Below are 19,326 nucleotides of genomic sequence, written 5' to 3'. Positions count from 1 at the left end.
CTAAACTTTGTCGAACATTCATTCGTTGGAATGAACCGACGTTAGGTATCGAACCATGCGCGATAAGATAGAGTGATTTAGCAAATTTGGATGGTACATTTGGCCAAAAAATGTATAAAGGCCTTTAGTTATCACGAACCTGAAGCCTAACGTGCAAAGATACAAAATGAGAGGAAATGATGGGTTGACAATGCGAATGAGGGCACCAATAAACTACAAAGAGTTTTCTGTCATTTTCTTTGCTGTTGGGAGGGCGGCAATATTAATAAGCTGGCAAGGACACACATATGGACATTAACAAATCGAAATAGCAATCGCCAGCAACATAAAGAAACATTCAACGTATTCGATGGGGTCAGTTTGCGAACAAAATGAGACTAACTACAGCTTTTATGACCCGGCTCTGGACCCAATTTGTCTCCTCCAATCGATTGTCGTATTGGGAACTCTAAAAGGCAATCTGCAGTTCACAGTTTGAAACTTCGAAAGGGTAACCATGATTCAGTTCAGTAAAATATTGCAGTGAGAAAAAGAAAGTTCGACATAGTGAAATACAAGATAATTTACGGTCCAAATTCTTGTCATTATCAACTCACGAGGAACAATCTCGTTGGAATATGGCTTGGTTTTGGAAAACACGAGCAATTCCTAAATGTAACCTCGAGAATTAAGTGGTTTCTTCTGAAAAATCCTACACCTATTCGTCAGTTCACGACAGTAGTTCATGTCGAACTCCAACAGCAAGTCAAAACTTGGACCAGCCAGGAATGGCGAAAGAAGGAAGGATACCACGTCTAATCAAAAGGATAAAATAGGTACAATTACAACCAAAGTATGTATAAAGAATGCGCATTATGGAGGTTCCTGTATGTTCATGTTTCGATCATTGGGGTCCCAACAGTATGAGGTTGTTGGATTGTTAGCTCTCTAAACAAATATGCAGGTCGTATGAATCGAATTTTCGGACATTCTACGATCAACATCAGACCAAGAAAATCTTTTGTCACTTAATGTGTGCTTTTGATATTTAAAGGCAACAAATAGCTAATAGCAAATTTAGGTGCAATTATACGGGTGGGCCTGTTGAAGACAGGAGGAATAATGTAGCTGACATATCTTACATCAAAGACCGGCCATCCAGAATCCCACATAATTCTTTATTCAAGTGATGTATAGATGTTCACACTGCTAAAATCTGAACTGTGTGGAGACTAGGTAAGGCAATAATTTTCTTCTTAGGAGTTGTGGTCGAGGGTGCTATCCCGATGTACCGAGATGTGTTGTTTACAGTGTTTCATTGGGAGCCTGAGAATGTGTTGTTGAACGGGAAAAAGGCACTAGAAGTGCCCAAAGTTTTGTACTGTCCTCGCTTTGGAGCCAAAACTTTTCGTCAAATCACTTTAGTGCCACTTATACAAAAAAAAAATTACTTAAGTTCCAACTCCGATTTGGGTTGCCGAAAATCCGACGTGGCAAGATTTTATTAATTTCCTCTACCGACATGGATCGCCAGCATGCCTAATCAGCATATATACCCATGTATGACGTCGTCTACATGTTTTGCCCCAAATTTAAACCCTGAATCGGAAAATCAAGCATTTTCCCAAATTCGAAACTCTAATTCAGTTTTCCCCTAAAATTAACAGTTAAATCTTGCAATAGAGAGCAGGAGTAGGAAAAGCAGCTCAAATTCGTTTCACGAGAGCAAAATCTTGCAAGGATTGAGCCCTAATTTTTCCCTCCAACTACCAAACCCTAATTTTTTCCTACGCCAATTAAGCGAGTGAGAGAGGATGATGATGGTCAAGTGAGTGACTGAGTGAGAACGAGAGAGCGACGGTGACCGGTGACTTTGAACCGCCAACGGCAATGAGAGGGAGAGAAAACAGCACGCAAGCGTTGAAAGAACAAAACAAATCTCTCTATATTGAGAGAAGGTTTGTGCGACATCGTTTAGGCAAGCCAACCACCTCAAAAGTCCACGTTGGACTGGTTTATAATATAAAAAAGGGGAAAATTGTCCAAAAAATCATAAACATATTGCATTTTTGCCAATTTAGTCTTAAACCTTTTAAGTTTGCCAATTGAGTCCTAAACATTTTCACTTATTGCCAATTGAGTCCATCCGGCCAATTTTGGCTGCCTGGAGCTGACATGGACATCGACCGGTGCCGGCCGTCCGGCCAACGCTGACGTGGCAATTTTTAATATTTTTTTGAATTTTTTTTCCTTTTTTTTTTTTCTAGCCTTCTTTTCCTTTGGCCGGTCCTACGACCAGCCAGAGGCGAGGCTGACCTCGCCGGCCTTTGGCGAAGCTCGCCCCCGCCGGCCACTGGCGAGGGCGAGCCTTGCCGACCCCTGGCTAGGCGAGGTCGAACCTCACCCAACCTCGCCGTCCCGACCCAGGCGACGACAACGGTGACTACGAGGTCGGCCTCGCCAGATCGGGGCGAGGTCAAGCCTCACCCAGCCAAGGCGAGGCGTCCCCGTCAGTTTCGGACGGCCAAAATTGGCCGGATGGACTCAATTGGCAAGAAGTGAAAAATGTTTAAGACTCAATTGGCAAACTTGAAAGGTTTAGGACTGAACTAGCAAAAGTGCAATAGGTTTAAGACTTTTTGAATAATTTTCCCTATAAAAAAGCCATGTCAGATTAAACATTTTATTATAAAAGTCACGCCATGTAATATTTTTGGTCGGAATTTGTTGTCGAAGGCACTTAAGTGATCGTTTTTTCTCCGATTTGACACTTAAGCTATCCAACAAAATTTTTTGGCACTAAAGTGTTTCATACGACATTTCTAGTGTTCTTTTCCTGTTATTGAACTATTCACTCTAAGTAATCGCCATCTATTGTGCTATCTGTGATTTCTCAAAGAAAACTGTCAATATTGTGGTTGCCAATTCCAACTTGCATTATCGAACCCCAAAACTTCTCCATCTTGCAAGGCAACACTGAACAGCCCAAACATGAGCAGCCTCTTTTGAAGTTCTCCGATCTAGCAAAATATGCATATACTCAACCCCTTTTAGCTGAAACCACCACAAATGAATGAAAGTCAAAAAAGAAAAAAAGGCTAGACCGTACATTTTGGGCAAAACTTGGAGCAGCGCATTTCTTCTGATGTCACTCGCCCCACGGAATGGGAAGATAGGATCTATCACTTCAAAAATTTACAGAATTATGAGCAAGCGTTCTGCGAATACAGAAGAAACAATGCTCTGTGAACATGAATCAGAAGAAAAATGATCAGCTAACCACTCCCCTATCAGTGTCTCATTTCTACAAAGTTCTCTCCGCCGAGTACCATAAAAAAAGGACAATGTGAGACATTGGACAAAATTCTCCGATTGAGTAGTGGAATATTTGCTCAAACAGGCCAAATCACATCCCCAGTGAGCAAGCCCGAGAAGAGAAGTCTCAGTTGATTCTTGACACCAGTTAAGAAGTCATTGTTTGCAATGTTAAGAACAATTTCAGCTTTTTTAGATGCTCTTGGTTGCTTCAGTAGCTGTCTTAACTCGCACTCTTCATCGAGCTGATCAGGCTGTGATCTCACAGCATTGAAAATCTTCTCCAGCATGACGCATCTCTCAGCAGAAGCTTTACCGGGGCAAATGATCATCTCAGACTATGATCAAAGCCTATAACGTCGACACTCCTAAGACACTAAGATAAGCAGATGATGTTCTTTAGTGCAAATATATATAAAAAAATAGTGTGATTTCTAAGGTTGGCTAGTAGTATTACCTAGAGGGGGTAGAATAGACGATTTTCATAAATTTGACAAAAAAAAGCATAATTAAAAACGTCAAGTGTGATATTAGTGTGATCGGGTAAAACAAAGTGTTGATATAAGCAAGTTCTGGTTATAGCAAACAGTGCAATGCTTTACTATCAAGTAATAAAGGCAAAAATACACTACAAGTGCATTATAGCTTGTGTCGGCAATCACTTTGGTGCCATAACTTTTTTGGGATCACTTTAGTGCCAAGTCGGAGCAAAGAGATCACTTTAGTGCCAATTTGACCGGAAATCCGATATGGCATTTTTTATTAATTTTGACGCCGACGTGGCTGCGGAGGCTAAGTTAAGCGTGTACGATCAGCATTTTTTTAAATAATTTTTTTCAGCGTGTACGATCAGCATTTTTAATTTTAAATATTTTTTCCTTTTTTTTTTCTTTCCTTTTTCTTTTCTTTTCTTTTTTTTTTCTTTTCTCCACTTCGGGCTTAGTGGACCACGGTGGCGGCCACCTGGCGAAGCCCGGGAAGGCAAGGCGAGGCGGCCTTGCCCATGGTCGGCGAGGGCGCCGACCTTGCCGCGGCGACAGCGAGGCCAACCTGGCGAGGGGCCTCGCCCTCGCGGCGCCGAGCGACAGCCGCGCCAGCCGAAAATGAATATAAGTAAAGAGATGGAGAAAAATGCACTTATGGCTTTATAGTGGATCAGCTCGGTGTAAGCCTACATCCATACTCCTAAACTAATAGCCTTCGCGACTACCTCGCCGCCGTCGCCGGCGGGACTAGATTTCATGGACCGCCTCGCCAGGCTCCGGGCTCGCGTGCCACGGCCACGGCACCGCCGAGGAAGAAAAAGAAAAGAAAGAAGAAGAAAAAAAGGAAAAAAATATTTAAAATTAAAAATGCTAAATAAAATTTATTAAATTAAAAATCTTACAACACTCCGCCGTCAGCTAAAAATAAAAAATGCCGGGATTCAAATACTCTCTTTCTCCGCGCAAAAATCGAAAAAATTGATGCGTACACGTTAGGCATTTTCTTTGCCAAATAAATGAATATAAGTAAAGAGATGGAGAAAAATACACTTATGGCTTTATAGTGGTTCAGCTGGGTGTAAGCCTACATCCATACTCCTAAATTAACAGCCTACTAATTGGATTCCACTAGAAATCTTCTTGAAGTTACAGTAGAATGTGCCACTTATACTAAAGTACTTCTCCTAGAAGCTAGTGCTGCTTATACCCAAATCGATAGATCCCATTATTTCATATCAAAATACAAACTACTACACTGCCAACACTTCTCGAAAGATTACAAATTTGAATGCTCGTACAAGACAATGTAAAGAATATAAAGCTCTGTCTAACTTTGGATCCATCTCTCTCTTCGACGCCTTGATTTTCTTTTTTACTCCTTAGCATCCAATCTTCAAGAGGATCAATCTCCAAGATAGTCATTGGACAATTGTTGAGAAGATCAATTAACCGTTGAAGTCGATTAATCAGAATTCCTGTAGATAATCTATCAAGGGATGATATCTCGCATGATTGAATATTTCGCATAGATAATCTTCATCAATCAAAATCTTTTAATAAGGAATCCATATCAGATTACAAGCTATCAAGGGATGATATAAAATATCTCAAGCTAATAACCTTAAAGTTCGTGACAAGATTCATGCCGTATGTAGTTTGAGTGCTCCGCTTATATAAGCAAATCTAGCTATATCCACCTTTCCAATTATCTGCTTATATCCAGCTTTTGCAGTATTCTGATGATATATATCTTATGCAATATGCTGCTTACATTCACATAGTACGCTGCTGATATTCAGCTTACATAGTATTTTGCTTATATTTAGCTCTTGTTATATTTGTCTTCCCAGTTATATTCAAGCTACCCAGTTATATCAAGCGCTTCTATAAATGCCATCCATCGGTCTTTTTCGGTATCTCAGTGATCCAAGATTATATAAACGTTCATCTTGTCTAGTACCTTCAAGTTTTCATGAACTTCCTGTTCTTCATAATTTGCTCACCTCCATAAAAGTCATTTAGTTTCGTCCTTTCTTTATGTGCGTACTCATGCTATCTCTAGTGTTTGATGTAAATATTTGAAACAAGTATACGAAGTGTAAAGATCTAGTTTGATGAGAGCGGAAAGTGGTCGTCGGGGCTAGAAGGCGACAAGGAGCGGCTCTTAACAGGCTTCCAAGATGGCAAAGGGGGTGGGAATGAACTGAACTATTCACCGAACATGGGGAGAACGATTCTAAGATATACTTCCCATCTGCACCCAAAGGACAAAATCGTGAGGCTCAGTATAGGACAAGCTAAAGCAGACAATACCTTAGTGAGTTAAATCCAAGGCATTACAATATGCTATCAGAGCGGGACCCCCTCCAATAGGTGTGTGGTTTAGGGATAGACCACGTGGAAGCTAGTGGGCCTGTAACAACCTAGTTCGACGAGGGTGGGAAGTCGAGACCAGACGACACGGATAAAGAGCGGCTCCTAGAAGACTCATGATCGCTCTTTCCCTGTTCAGTGCACAGTTTGGTTCATTTCTACTCCCTTTGCTAGCCGCTCCTTGTCCAGACTCTCAGACCCCGACGACCACTCTTCCCCTTCGTCGGACCGGGTCGTTACTGATCCACTAGCTTTTGCATGGTTCGTTCTCGAACCACACACCTATTGGAGGGGGTCTCACTTTAATACCATATTATGACGCTCTAGATTTAACTCACTGAGGTATTATCCGCTTTGGCTATTCTCGTACCAAGTCTCGCGACTTTATCTTTTGGCGTACAGGTGAGCATCTTCCTAAGAGGTCACGCATCCTAGGATTGCTCTTACCTGAGCACGTTAACTTTGGAGTTCCAAAACTGAGTATTGCCGCTATGTCAAAAGGCGCCTCTGTGAGTTAATTTCAGTTTTCACACACACACACACACACACATATATATATATATATATATATCTCATAATCGCTTTCCCCCATTTGGGTGTATAGTTCAATTAATTCCTTCTCGCCATCTTAGAAGTTTGCCAAGACTCGCTCATTGTCTAGGCCATCTGGCCCTGGTGACTACTCCCCATCCTCGTCGGATTGGATTGTTTCAAGTCCACCAACTTCCGCATAGTTTGTCCCCAAACCATACACCTATTGGAGGAGGTTCCACTCTAATATTATATTGTGACGCATTGAATTTAATTCACTGAGTAATTATTCACTTTAGCCCGTTCTATACCAAGTCTCACGGTTTTGTCCTTTGACGTACGGGTAAACACTTTTCAGGAAGTCACCCATCCTAAGAATGCTCCCACTTAAGCACACTTAACTTTGGAGTTCCAATACTAAACATTGCCGTTATATCAAAAACCTCATCTATGAGTTAAATTTAGTTTTCATAATATATATATTTGAGAATCGTTTATCATTTTGTTCGGTGCACAGTTCGATTTATTCATGTCCCCTTTTGCCATCCTAGAAGCCTGCCAAGAGCCACTCTAATCCAGGCCCTCTAGCCCCAGCGACTACTCTCTGCCATCGTTGGCCTGGGTCTTTACATAGAGTTTGACCACCCCGTGATCAATGGATTGCAAGGTAGGATGGAGGAATTCACGCACAGCTTCAACATGTTTGCCACGATTTTGTGCCCTCCCCCTATTGTAGGGACAATATTTCCAATGGACAAACTCAACTCTTCAAACGACCTTAATTGCTTTTCACAGAAGTTTCGAACTAAACCGAATGACTGCGAATATGGAGCTGAAATCTCCCAAGTAGAGCGATCTTCTACTATCACATACGCCGAAATTACCAACCGCTTTCATTATTGTTCAATGAATTTGGATCCGGTCCACACTAGAGCTGTAGCAATCATGGAGCTTTAAACATCCAAGAACCGGACACCCCATCAAAACAACCCGATCATATCATTGCTCAACTCCTCATACTGGTGGGTCAGAGCATTAAGCGAAGTCCAATTAACACTTTTGTCCAACCCTAAGGGGACAATAAGCCGTCAGCAGGTCCACAAGTGGAAAGTCGGGAGGAAGGGCAGCCGACCCTTCTTAGTACAGGCACAGGTAGACCTTCTTGATGCACTGCGAAGATGCCAAGGCGGAGCCACAAATGGACCTTGACGCGGAGTCCGTGCACGGTGGGCAGGGAATTTAGAGCCAAAACTCCGTTCATGAAACCTTGGGAAGATCTTGAAAATGCGTGAGAAAGAGAGGTAAGGACTCGTGGTCCGGACTTGATGGACTCTCTTCGACAGAACAGAGTCTCGCCGCGTCTTCGACAGAGTCTCGCCAAAGATGTGGTGGATTAGGGATTCAGGCGATCAGCTTATGTAGTCATAGAGGATTTGATACACAGGTTTCACACTGCAAAACTCTAAAGGTGCGTTTGGTTAAACGAAAAAAGAAACATACTTTGCTGACAATTCCATATTTTTTGTTTGGTCAGAAGAGTCCTCCAAATATTCTTTTGATCTTGGATTAGTGATCAATTTTGATATCTTTATGGGGGAATATGAATAGGGAAGAGAGGACAGGCTCATTACATTCAAAAAAAAAGATATGGGAATTTAACATAAGTAATTGAGCGTGAGAGCCAAATGAATTGAAAGATTCATGTTTGGTTCGGGTATGAGTTGAGAATGAGAATTGAACTCTATGAGATCTAATCCCCGTTCGGCTGTTAACTGACTGGTTGTAGGTTTGAATCCTACTTGGGGAGATTTGATTCATTTGGAATTAAAGTCATTTCGAATTAAAGAATTAAGAATGAAAGAGAGGGTTTTGGGAAAATGTAAATTGCGTTTGGTAAGTGTTTGGCAAATCTTATTTTGCAAAAGATTTTGGAATTTCTTATAATTAAAAAAAAACTTACCCTTCACTGGAGAAACGATGGGCAACGGCCGTCGGCGCTAAATCTAGCTCGTCGGCGGCCGTAGGCCATCGCGCAACCCAAGCGGCTCTCGCCGGGGTCGCGCGACCTCCCCGGCGCTTCGCCTTCCCGATCTGGCCTCGGACGGCTCTAGCCAATCACCCTTGCCTGCCACCCTCAGCCCAAAGAAAATGAACAGTCATGAGGGGCAAAATTGGAATATTGAAAATTAGTGAGAATAGTTTTGGAAGAAAAAAAATTGATTTCGGCATTAGACAAATGTTAAAAGCTCAAAACTGATCCGAATAAGCCTTGATCTTTCGGCATTCCCAATGCTGGTTTTCGGTCGAAAGCTAAATGAAAATGCTTGCCAAACGCCTCACTTCCCTAAGGGGCTTTCGACTTGGGAATGCTGAACCAAACGCAACCTAAATCCAAATGTATGGAAGTTCTTCCCCAGAAATCAAGTTTTGGAAGAGAGAGAGAGAGCGGGCTCTGCAGAATGAATCAAGAGGCAGCTTGAAGAGGAAGTACATTGTTTTCACACTCCTCTTATACTGACCGTAATTTAATCATACCGATAACTACAATGAGTAATTATAAAAACTCTAAACATATTTCACGTGATTAAGAACCTCTCACACCAAAAAGTAAGTACCAAATATACTAAGCAAGTTTTCACCGCAATCGCCAAATTTTTATTTCTTATTAGCAATTTTTTCTTTTTTGATAATCAATAACCTATCATAATGACAAATAATTTTTAACTTCATAAAAAAAATTAGCGACTTCTTTATATTGTCACTAATTTCACACACGAAGTAAATCTCAAATACAATATTGATTAAATGCAATGAGTAAGTTTTCAAATTGGAAAGCAAAAATATTTAATTTTCTGTAGTGACATTAACTTCTTTTTATAAGGAATTAATAGTTAATTTAGAAAATGACTTAGAATTACGGTTATCTACACGATCACAATCCTGGCATTCTCCATTCTCGAAGAGGAAGAAGCAATTCGAGCAGCGAAGAGCAGAAGAACCAATTCAAACTCCAATGGAAGACGTGAATGTGGCCGAGGGTTCAAGATGCTCCGAAAATGGTGAGAATTTCAGGCATCCTACGATTCGGCGGATCAATTTTGCGAAGGAGATGTCTATTCGATCGTTAGAGAGGCCTCATTCACAGAGCTCCCGCCTCTCCGCTGGGACCTTCGCTCTACACAAACTCAACTCTGCTCAAATCTCCCTCAAAACGAAAGACCGAATGTACGAAGACCGGACTTGAGAAGAACAAAGCCGAAACCGCCATTAACGAAGGAGTTGGCAGCTCGACCGTCCGTTTTTTCCAGGTTTCGCTGTTCGAAGGCAAACTTGGAGAAGAGCGCACGTCTTCCGATATCGCTCCCTCCATAGGTCCTTCGGGTGAGATCTCACAGAGACCGACAGAATCACAAGCGAGTGCAGAGAATCAGAGGAAGATGGACGATGCTCAGCGAATACGAACCAGAAGGGAGAGGATCATCTCGAGGATCTGATTCGCCGAACCATTTCCCCGATCACTCATCTTCGTTCAGCGATCTCTCTTCATAGCATCCATAAAATTGAAACGAAGACTACGAGGAAGAAGATTAATAATCGAGCAACCTGGGTTGAGCAGCATAGCTGCTGATGAAGACGAAGACAATCGCGCCGCCGACGAACGCAAAACCCTAGCAATTTGGTGGCCGAAGTAGCTCCTTATATAGCAGTACAGGCTCACGGCGAGAGGCTTGCGTCCGACTCATCTCAGCCGTTGGATGAGATTAGCATGTAATTTGATCAAACATGGTTTAGCAGCAGCAGCAGCAGCTTTATTAGAATATGGATCCGGATGCGGGCTTTTGGATAGATATGGGCCTACCCGGCCCAGCCCAGATCACTGCTCTCTCTTCCCTCTCTACCGTCATGGAATCCCCCGTACCTCGAGCCCCGAACCACGAGTCGGGTTTCAAGAGCAAAACTCCCGAAGCCACCGGGTCGGGAACAGAGAAAAGTTGATCAGTCATTACTCATTTGCACTCGGCATTAGAAGCGAGCTCATTATTTATAGATGGCATTACGAAGTTAATTTATTGGGATAATGACACAAACTGTCTCTGAACTTTAACTCAACGTGTAATGTGGTCCTTGAACTTTAACCTAATGTTCAATATGATCCATGAACTTTTAATTTGTTCAATGAGGTATCTAGACTTTTGATACATATTCAATATAGACTACAATGAACATGTATCAAAAGTTCATGGACGACATTGAATAAATTAAAAGTTCAGGAGGCTAAAGTTCATGAATTACATTAAACAAATTAAAAGTTTATGAACGATATTAAACAAATTAAAATTTTAAGGAACACACTGTATATTGGGTTAGAGTTCAAGAATCACACTAAATAAATTAAAAGTTCATGGGCCACATTAGGTCAAAGTTTATGAACCGTTTGTGCTTTTTTTTCTAATTCATTCCGTTGGAACATTACGAAATCAATTTCTAAGTTGATTTTCGATGAAATTAAATGGATGTCCCGTATTCAGTCACTAATTTGTCGAGAGGGTATAAGTCAATTTTCAATAATTCCTACTAAACCTCTCGTTATATGTTTAATACGATTTTTATAAAGTAAATTCATTGCCACGTCGCTTTTAATTAGAGAAAAGGAATCAGTCTTTTCATAGTGCACCAAACTTACTTTTCTTCTAGAAAAGTCCCACACATATTTCTTCCTGACAATCCGGACCCGCGAGGCACCTTGCCTGCCTTTCCTGACTTCTCCGCTTCAGTTCACATTTACAATTGGCAACGTCATATTTCCGCCATTGACTTTTTAAGTCAACCCACGTATGAATGGACTAATTACTGGTCCCACGTGAAAATAAATAGACCAGTCTTTTAATTACACCTGCATGCCCACCTTGCCAAAACTCAAAAACACTGAATTTGTATGCCGCAAAATTTAAAATAAAAGAGAGAGATGTTAAAGCTCAGTAATAGAAATTTATATAAAAATGGAAAAAAAAGGTATAATAATCTCTACCTCTAGCCAGGTAGAAGTGGAAAATATCTAGCTACACAACCGAGTATGCTATCGCTATGCAATGCACAAGCTAGATTAGAAAGCGATTGATTACGTCTTCTAGAGATTGACGTGCCTCTTGCACTTCTGCTCCTGAATCGCCTTGGTAGAGATGTTCACGGCCATGGTGCAGTTCATCTTCACGGTGACGTGCTTCTTGAAGATGTTGAGCATGTTCACCCGCCCCGGGACTCGCGAGTAGCTGCTCAGCGGCAGCAGCCCCATGTTCATGTCCGCGTTCAGGTTCGGGTTCGACAGGAGCGTGTCGGTGATGATGTCCACCGAGATGTTCATCCGCATCGTCCTCCTGGCCCTCGACTTGCCCGGCGGACCCCGCGCCTCGCCCACCACCGAGCCGTGGTAGTACAGGGTCGTCGTGGTGTTGCTGTACTTGAAGGACCCCACGTTCGGGTTCTTCACGGAGACGTCCGCTATCAGCGACATGTTGACCCCTGGCTTGGGGATCGTCCCGTTGATGAGCTCGAGCCTGGTGATGGTGACTCCGTTCATCTTGATCACGGGGTCCTTCACCCGGAACACCGTGAACGCCAGGATTACGATGACCACGCCTTGGATGAGCATGAGGGCGGTGACGCAACCGCAGCACTTGACGAATCTCTGCTTCCGGACGTTCTTGGCATACACGGATGCTTCATCCTGGTCGCTCCGGAGGCTACCGGACGGGGCTAGCGGCCAAACTTGATCTCTCTCAACCATGGCTCAGAATTTAGAAGGAGAAAACCCAGCAAACTCCAGAGGTTACAGAGGAAATGTATGGCGAACCCGCGATGGAATCTTCAGTCGAGTGCATGATTCACATTTATAAGTGGGAAGTTGGGAGTGGGTTGCGAGTGATTTTCCCGAAAGATATTTTGGCATCATTATAATTTAGGCCTTCCGGTTGCTTTAGCCAAGATTTTCAAGCTGTTGAATCTTGACTTTTGGGCCTCATCTCTCTATACATTTTGGTGATTTAGATAGTTCAATATTTTCAGCATTTAGTCTCCTTTGTATTGCATCATTGCCAAACATTGTTGTCTTCGCAATTACATTGCATTTCATTGGAGTCATGATCAGATGGCTGGAGAAGTTAAGTTTGGTCAATTCTGGCTTAATTTGTAGCTCTGTCTTTTTGCCTTTCAAATGATGTCTTTATTGAAGGTCTGAATAGACACATTCCCGAGTGTCCACGCAGCTTTGGCCATTGGGTCGACCTTATCACTCTGCAAGCCACTGAGGACGACATGGAGGCTCTATTTGTTTCACAAAAAATTGATGATTTAAAAATTATTTTCATGAAAATGATCGTTTGCTTCGCCTGAAATAATTAGCCAATGAACAATATTTTCATTATGTCTAAACCGATGAAAATATTTTTGGTTCATTCATTTTTTATAAGCATAGAAGCGATATTTTTAGAAAAATATTTTTAAAATCATTTATCTTTTGTGAAATAAACAAATGATAATGAGTATTTTTATTTCCGACCAAAAAGGAGGCACCAGGGTCTGCCCACATCTGGAGAAGAGCCAAATCAAGATTGATGGGGTGAAAATTTCCCCACAAGAACAAGAATAGTGCTTCAGGAGATTGGAGACACAATCTAATATGATCACACCTAATCTTTCTTTAATGCAAGTAGGTCCTTGTGGACTTTGATCTCAGCAAATTTTTGCTACAACGATCATGTCTAAACCTACATATAACCTGAACAAGAGTTTCGAGCCACAAGAAAAGGGTGGTACAATAAGATTCCGTCTATTTCGCAAAAACTAAATGATTGAAAAAAATATTTTTCTTGAAATAATCATCAGCATCGCTTAAAATAATTAAGTCAATGGTAAATATTTTCATTATCGACAACTATGTGTAAACATTTTCACTGATAATGAAAATATTTTTTGTCATTCATTTTTGTAAGAAATATAAGCGATTATTTTTAAAAAAATATTTTAAATCATTTAATTTTTACTAAATAAACGGAACCTAAAAGGTCGGACAAATCGCCTACGGTCAAATTCCTATATCATTCTTTTCGGTTAGTGCTCTAAATAGTCACAGTCCCACGTGTCCACGCAATGTGGGGCCCCTTAATTATCAGACATTAATAGATAAAATGGTGACATAATAAGTAATTAATAATCTTAAGCTAACTCATCCTATGGAAGATTTGAATAATATGAACAAAGAAGAAGAAAAAGAACAAGAGTAGTGTCTAACATGATTATAAATTATCTCTTATAGCTAGATCTCTATCTCCTATAATAATTCCACATACTAGCTACCTAGCATCTTGTGTTGTGGGACCACTGCTGCTAATACCGTGTGAAATTTTTATGGGACCACCGCCAATTGTTTAAAATATTTAAATTGTCATATGAAAGCGTGGTTCGATATTTCAATATTCTAGTTCACCTATTAATCTTCATCAACATTCTTCTCCATCTATGATCGATCTAAAATCATGTTTTTTTTTCTCATAGCCGTGTCGATGAATCGCCTCTCTTTAGTTATCACAATATGCTAGTGCAGCCTAAGGAAGATTATTTGTCAGCAGCGGTGGTAAACCAACCCCATTTGTCAAATTTAAAAGTCGTGTTGCTTTTCGCATCTCTAAGCCTAGTTGATGCAACAAAGAAGTTTGATGTGCTCAAAAAAACTTCTCACCATCTAATTGAACATGAGTGTATGGAGCTGACTCTCGATTACATTAATTTGGACTGCTTGATATCTTCTAGGAAAAAGTATTTCATTCGTAGGTCGATAAATTCCAGATATTAGATCATAATGTAAATCATAATTGCGTAATATAGCAGGTGGGTTTCTTCATGATCAGTATAATGACTTCGGGGATTACCTATCACCAACCACCAACTAACTTTGCCTTCGAAAGTCAACAAGAGGATGGCGTTCATAATCAATGCCCGTGAAACTAAAATTGATTTGGCTTGTGGGCTTCCCTATAATCTGAATTGACCTCCTCCCATGGGAAACCATTGACCTAACTCTCACGTTTATGTTTTTATAAAATACGAGAAAATTACGGTAGAGATTTAGATTAAGCTCACTAGCTGAAATGATGTAAAGAGAGATTAATTAAGTTATGTAATTAATCTACACCGAATCTTCAACTCTGATATTATAGGTTACATATATGACAACCGGGGAAAAAGATTTTTCAAAATTTCAAGAATATTTGTGATGTCCCCATCAAGCGATAATGAGTCGATAAACACACTCAACATGACTTTAGAAAAACATATGTGTGTAACACATGCGCCTACGCCAGAAAAAAAAAATATGTATAACGTAGCACATTCATTGAAACAAATGCAATCTCTTGCAGAAGAAATGCAATGTACGTATAGCGATGCTATCGTTGAGCTGTCCATGTACAGGAAGTTTGCCATTGACATACGCCAGTATTTGTATAGGGATTTGGTTAGTTCTATACACTATAGAACCCCAAGAAGAATAATCTATCGGATGATACCAAAGTGCTTTAAGTTTTCGACATAGTTAGGTGATCTTCAAGTTTGATGGCTAAGCTAGAATCTGGCCAGGAACTGCATTTGCTTGAGGAGAGGAGTTAGGGTTTCCATTAGCTTTTCACAGGGATGGTTATGGATGCCTTCGTACGTCGTGACCACGATGCTCGTGTCCTTGGCTAGCCTCTGGACCTGCTTCTTCACATTGCATGTGTGATGCGTGCACCGATAATAGCTCCTTCTCGTCCGATCCCACGTATTAAGGATGCAAGTAAGAGTTGGTCAGTTAAGATCATATTGCCAAGAGTATATATCAATGCATGCATGCAATACCTTTCTTTATAGAGATATAAAAGAGCTAGATTAGTGTACTGATGATCCATATCTTTCTTTTGTCGTAGATAGTGGCTGTGTGTACATTATGAATTGCTTAAGGGTTCGACTAGATGGTTCAACATGTGCCTATATATTAGGTATAAGTCATATTTACATGAAAACTTTTGGAGATTAATTGTGACAATATTCAGTCGATTTGTAGACCTAATTAAGACGAGTAAGATGGAATTTTGTGAAATGTACCTAGGCGCAAGTTGTAATCTATTAATCGACAATCTCTCTCTCTCTCTCTCTCTCTCTCTCTCTCTCTCTCTCTCTCTCTCTCTCTCTCTCTCTCTCTCTCTCTCTCTCTCTCTCTCTCTCTCTCAAGCAAGTGCTCTAGAGTTGCGCAAGCTAGAGGGTTCAAGAGAATTGTTTTTGAAATTAGGTTTTTTTGTGTGCAATAGCTACTTATATGCTTATATTTAGGTCCATTAAATGATACAATTCATGCTATGTTCTATATAGTTCCTGAAATATACCACAACGTTATCAGCATAGCCACGACATTACCCGAACCATAACGTTTTCCCTTTATTTCACAATGAGCTTTGTTTTCCTTATAATATTTGTAGTTTATTCACACAATTGTTATGCTGAAGGCACAATATATATAAATTCACTCATTTACTAGCAAAAGAGCACGTAGACATTCCCTGTGAAGAAAAAATAATAATAAAAGTTCTAAATAAGTAAAGAAACAAATAATATTGGATGATATTATCTATTTCGGAAAAAAAAAAGCATTTGAATTTCACATTAATCACTACAATGTGTGAGAAATTTGAGGAATCACATTCTAATTATCTCTACTATTTTTAACTTGCGGTTCTATTCAATATTTGGAAAATGGATCATAAAAACTTGCCTTAACAATTGAATGAAATTTTAGGTAAAAGTTTGAGTCCAAAATCCTTCTCTAGCTAGGTTTAGTTTTTCTTTTTTTGAAATGAGTATACATTGAAAAATGAAAGGATCAAAATGTATGAAATATGTGGTTTATTCGTAAAAGCAAGCATGAACTTTGTCCAATTTGTAGTTGAAAATATCAGGGCTAAATATTGAATACATATACTTGGATCCATGTATAAATTTTCGATCATCTCGAACACTTTGCCCTAATTTTTTTCAGACATGAATTATTTTTCATCCTCAATTAATTTCCAGTTAATGTTGCCATTTTTAAGTTTAAAATTTTGTTAATTTATCGTTATTTTCTAATTAACTTAATATTTAGGGGGTTTGGGAACATAAATTTTTGTTATTTTGCCATCGCTTTTGTCATAGAGTTTAATCCACAGAATTAGATTCATTCTAAATCTCTTTCTTCTCGCCTTCATGGCTTTGCTTATCTTAGTTTCCTCATTCAAAGATGGAGATCCTCTATCCCATTATATACTCCTAATTGATGCCTTAATCTACCGAACCATGCATCGATTCCTATTAAGATCGTTAATTAAGAAACTTCACACTTGCCATGCGTCCGCTATTAAGATTTGTCAAGGCACTAAGGGAAGATAATCTCCATCTCCCTTTTGATTGTTCGTAAGATTTTCCAATGGTGATTTCTTGAAGCAGCCCTGGACCTCTCTTTTCTTCCAATTCATGCAAGCTCACCATCTTGGGCATCAACCAAATCCTGATCATATAATATTTCATCTTCTTAAGTAGCTACCACCCAAAAGTTGTGGCCATGCATGTCCATGATTAATCAGTTTGCATGAAATCTTGAGAATGTCGTAAATCCCTAAGTACATCTCTTTGCAAAATACTGAGAGACTTCCTCCTTGATTCTTTAGTTTACCTTATTCCAAAAGTCATTGCAACTCCTTTCTTCAACTTCATTCCACCAAATCACGCAGATACCAAAAGATACATATATATAGCTAGGTGCAATGTTCTAACCTCGGTCATTTTAATGAATCGACTTTGTTCCTGTTTCCAATAATAATGATAAACTAAATTATTTCGTTCTATCGCACAGTGGACGGCATCGATAATTGGTGGATGGAGAGAATTGATCAAAGAGAGAACTTCTCATTTAGTCAAGAGCCTCAATTACCAAAATAATCCAGTTTAATTGTAGGATTCTTATATGTTGCTAAAACTCCAAAGACGTATACTTATTGGTGAATCATTTGCTGAATTCCATGCATATGATCCTTAAACATGCAAAAATATACCTGGGATGAACACTGTTCTTGACGGCTTTCTGTCCATACTTCCTCCAGCGATACCCGTCGTCCAGAATATCATCCGCGCTCCTTGTTTGGAACGCAATCCTAGGCCGCGCTGGCCTCCTTGTCCTATTCATCACTTTCTTCTTAACCTGCCCTTCGCTCCTGTCTTCTACTCCTCCATGTCCAGGCAACATCGTAGTCATCAGCGCGTTTTCCATCGACGTCATCGACTTATTCTCGTGAAGCCCACTGAGCTGGCCGGATAAGAGGCCAACCCAATCGATATCCGAAGAAGACGAAGATGAAGGAAGAGCCAACGCTTGAGCTGAGGCCGAGGTGTCTATTAGTGGGTGCGACAACGAGGAGGACAGGAGCGACGATGGTGTCGGCAACGCAAAGAGGTAGGGACTGGCAGGAGGTGGCGGCAATACCGGAGGCGGTGGTGGAGTGCCATCTTGGCTGTCCATTGAAGGGCTCCACGATGTAGAATGTTTGACAGAGGGGGGAAGCTTTGAATGCTTGTGTGGGGAGATACTTTTAAAGGCTGGAAAGGTCAGAGGAAGGTGAAAAGAGGTTGGACCGACCCCATACATACATAAAACTTCATTGAGCGAGAGAGAGAGAGAGAGAGTACAATCTCTTTGAGACGCAGCGTATTGATAGAAGAGGTGAAAGAGCCCAACTAACAACCTAACTTCTGTTCAACCAACCGACGCTTTTACGTGCATGGAAGAAAGACGTACTCAGGAGCCCTTATTGAGTCGATATCGTCAATGCATGTATTCAACATGCATCTGGGGGTAGATTTTTGATCGGTCCATAACCTTGGTTTAGGAAAAAAGAAGAAGAAGATAAACAAACACCGAGAACATAAGCATGTAGTGCCCTTGAGGTGAACGTAGGACGTTTCGAGAGAGTGTTTCACACGACTTCGAGGCTCGGAAATAAACATTTGCCATTTGCTTACCAACCGGTGGAGGGGCAAAGGGGTAATTACCGCCTTGCTTCCTCGATGCTAACTAGGCCTTTTCTTTTGGAAAAAGGGAAATTGTACATGCACATGTATGTCATTAAGGGAACATCCTCTCTTTAACCCCGACTCAGACAACTTCAGTTGATGATAACTGATCAAATTTGAATTGTAAAACGAACTCTTATTATATAATCGTCTATTTTAAGTTGATGTGTAATGTAATTAGCTCATTTAGTTCCCCACTGTAGGAACTGGCCCACGATTCTACTTGCAGTTCTAAAAAAAATATGGGAAAATTTGTCCAAAAAGTCTTAAACCTATTATACGGCGGCCAATTCAGTCATAATCCCTTTAATTATACCAATTTAGTCTTAAACATTTTGATAAATTTTCAATTTAGTCCTAAATCTTTTGACAACTTCCCAATTTAATCTTTTCAGCAAAAAATCGCTAATGTAAATGCCGGCTGGCCGCCAACCATCCTACGAGGCGCGGCCGATACTGACATGGATAATTTTTTCATTTTTTTTAAATTTTTTGTTCCATTTTTTCCTTTTCT

At 40.4% G+C, this 19,326-nt stretch overlaps 2 protein-coding genes and 1 non-coding gene across 3 annotated transcripts; all 3 read right to left on the bottom strand.

Moving 5' to 3' along the window:
* Positions 1-9,705: 9,705 nt before the first annotated feature.
* LOC115687065 (small nucleolar RNA snoR145) lies at positions 9,706-9,859 on the bottom strand. Its single transcript, XR_004006416.1, has one exon. It is a non-coding gene; the product is annotated as a small nucleolar RNA snoR145 (small nucleolar RNA).
* Positions 9,860-11,630: 1,771 nt separating this feature from the next.
* LOC115687043 (late embryogenesis abundant protein At1g64065) lies at positions 11,631-12,721 on the bottom strand. The gene has a single exon (XM_030612514.2). It carries the CDS (start codon positions 12,466-12,468, stop codon positions 11,812-11,814), a length of 657 nt encoding a protein of 218 aa, XP_030468374.1. The 5' UTR covers positions 12,469-12,721; the 3' UTR covers positions 11,631-11,811.
* Positions 12,722-15,050: 2,329 nt separating this feature from the next.
* On the bottom strand, positions 15,051-18,338 carry LOC115687044 (probable WRKY transcription factor 56). Its single transcript, XM_030612515.2, has 2 exons — positions 17,798-18,338; positions 15,051-15,477 (listed from the first exon to the last, which is right to left on the bottom strand). Exons 1-2 carry the CDS (start codon positions 18,259-18,261, stop codon positions 15,300-15,302), a joined length of 642 nt encoding a protein of 213 aa, XP_030468375.1. The 5' UTR covers positions 18,262-18,338; the 3' UTR covers positions 15,051-15,299.
* Positions 18,339-19,326: the final 988 nt, after the last annotated feature.

This window comes from Syzygium oleosum, unplaced genomic scaffold (assembly GCF_021117445.2).
Source record: "Syzygium oleosum isolate NSW1041296 unplaced genomic scaffold, Sole_v2.1 Sole_v2.32, whole genome shotgun sequence".
NCBI lineage: Eukaryota > Viridiplantae > Streptophyta > Magnoliopsida > Myrtales > Myrtaceae > Syzygium > Syzygium oleosum.
This window is presented reverse-complemented; position numbering and strand designations above follow the sequence as displayed.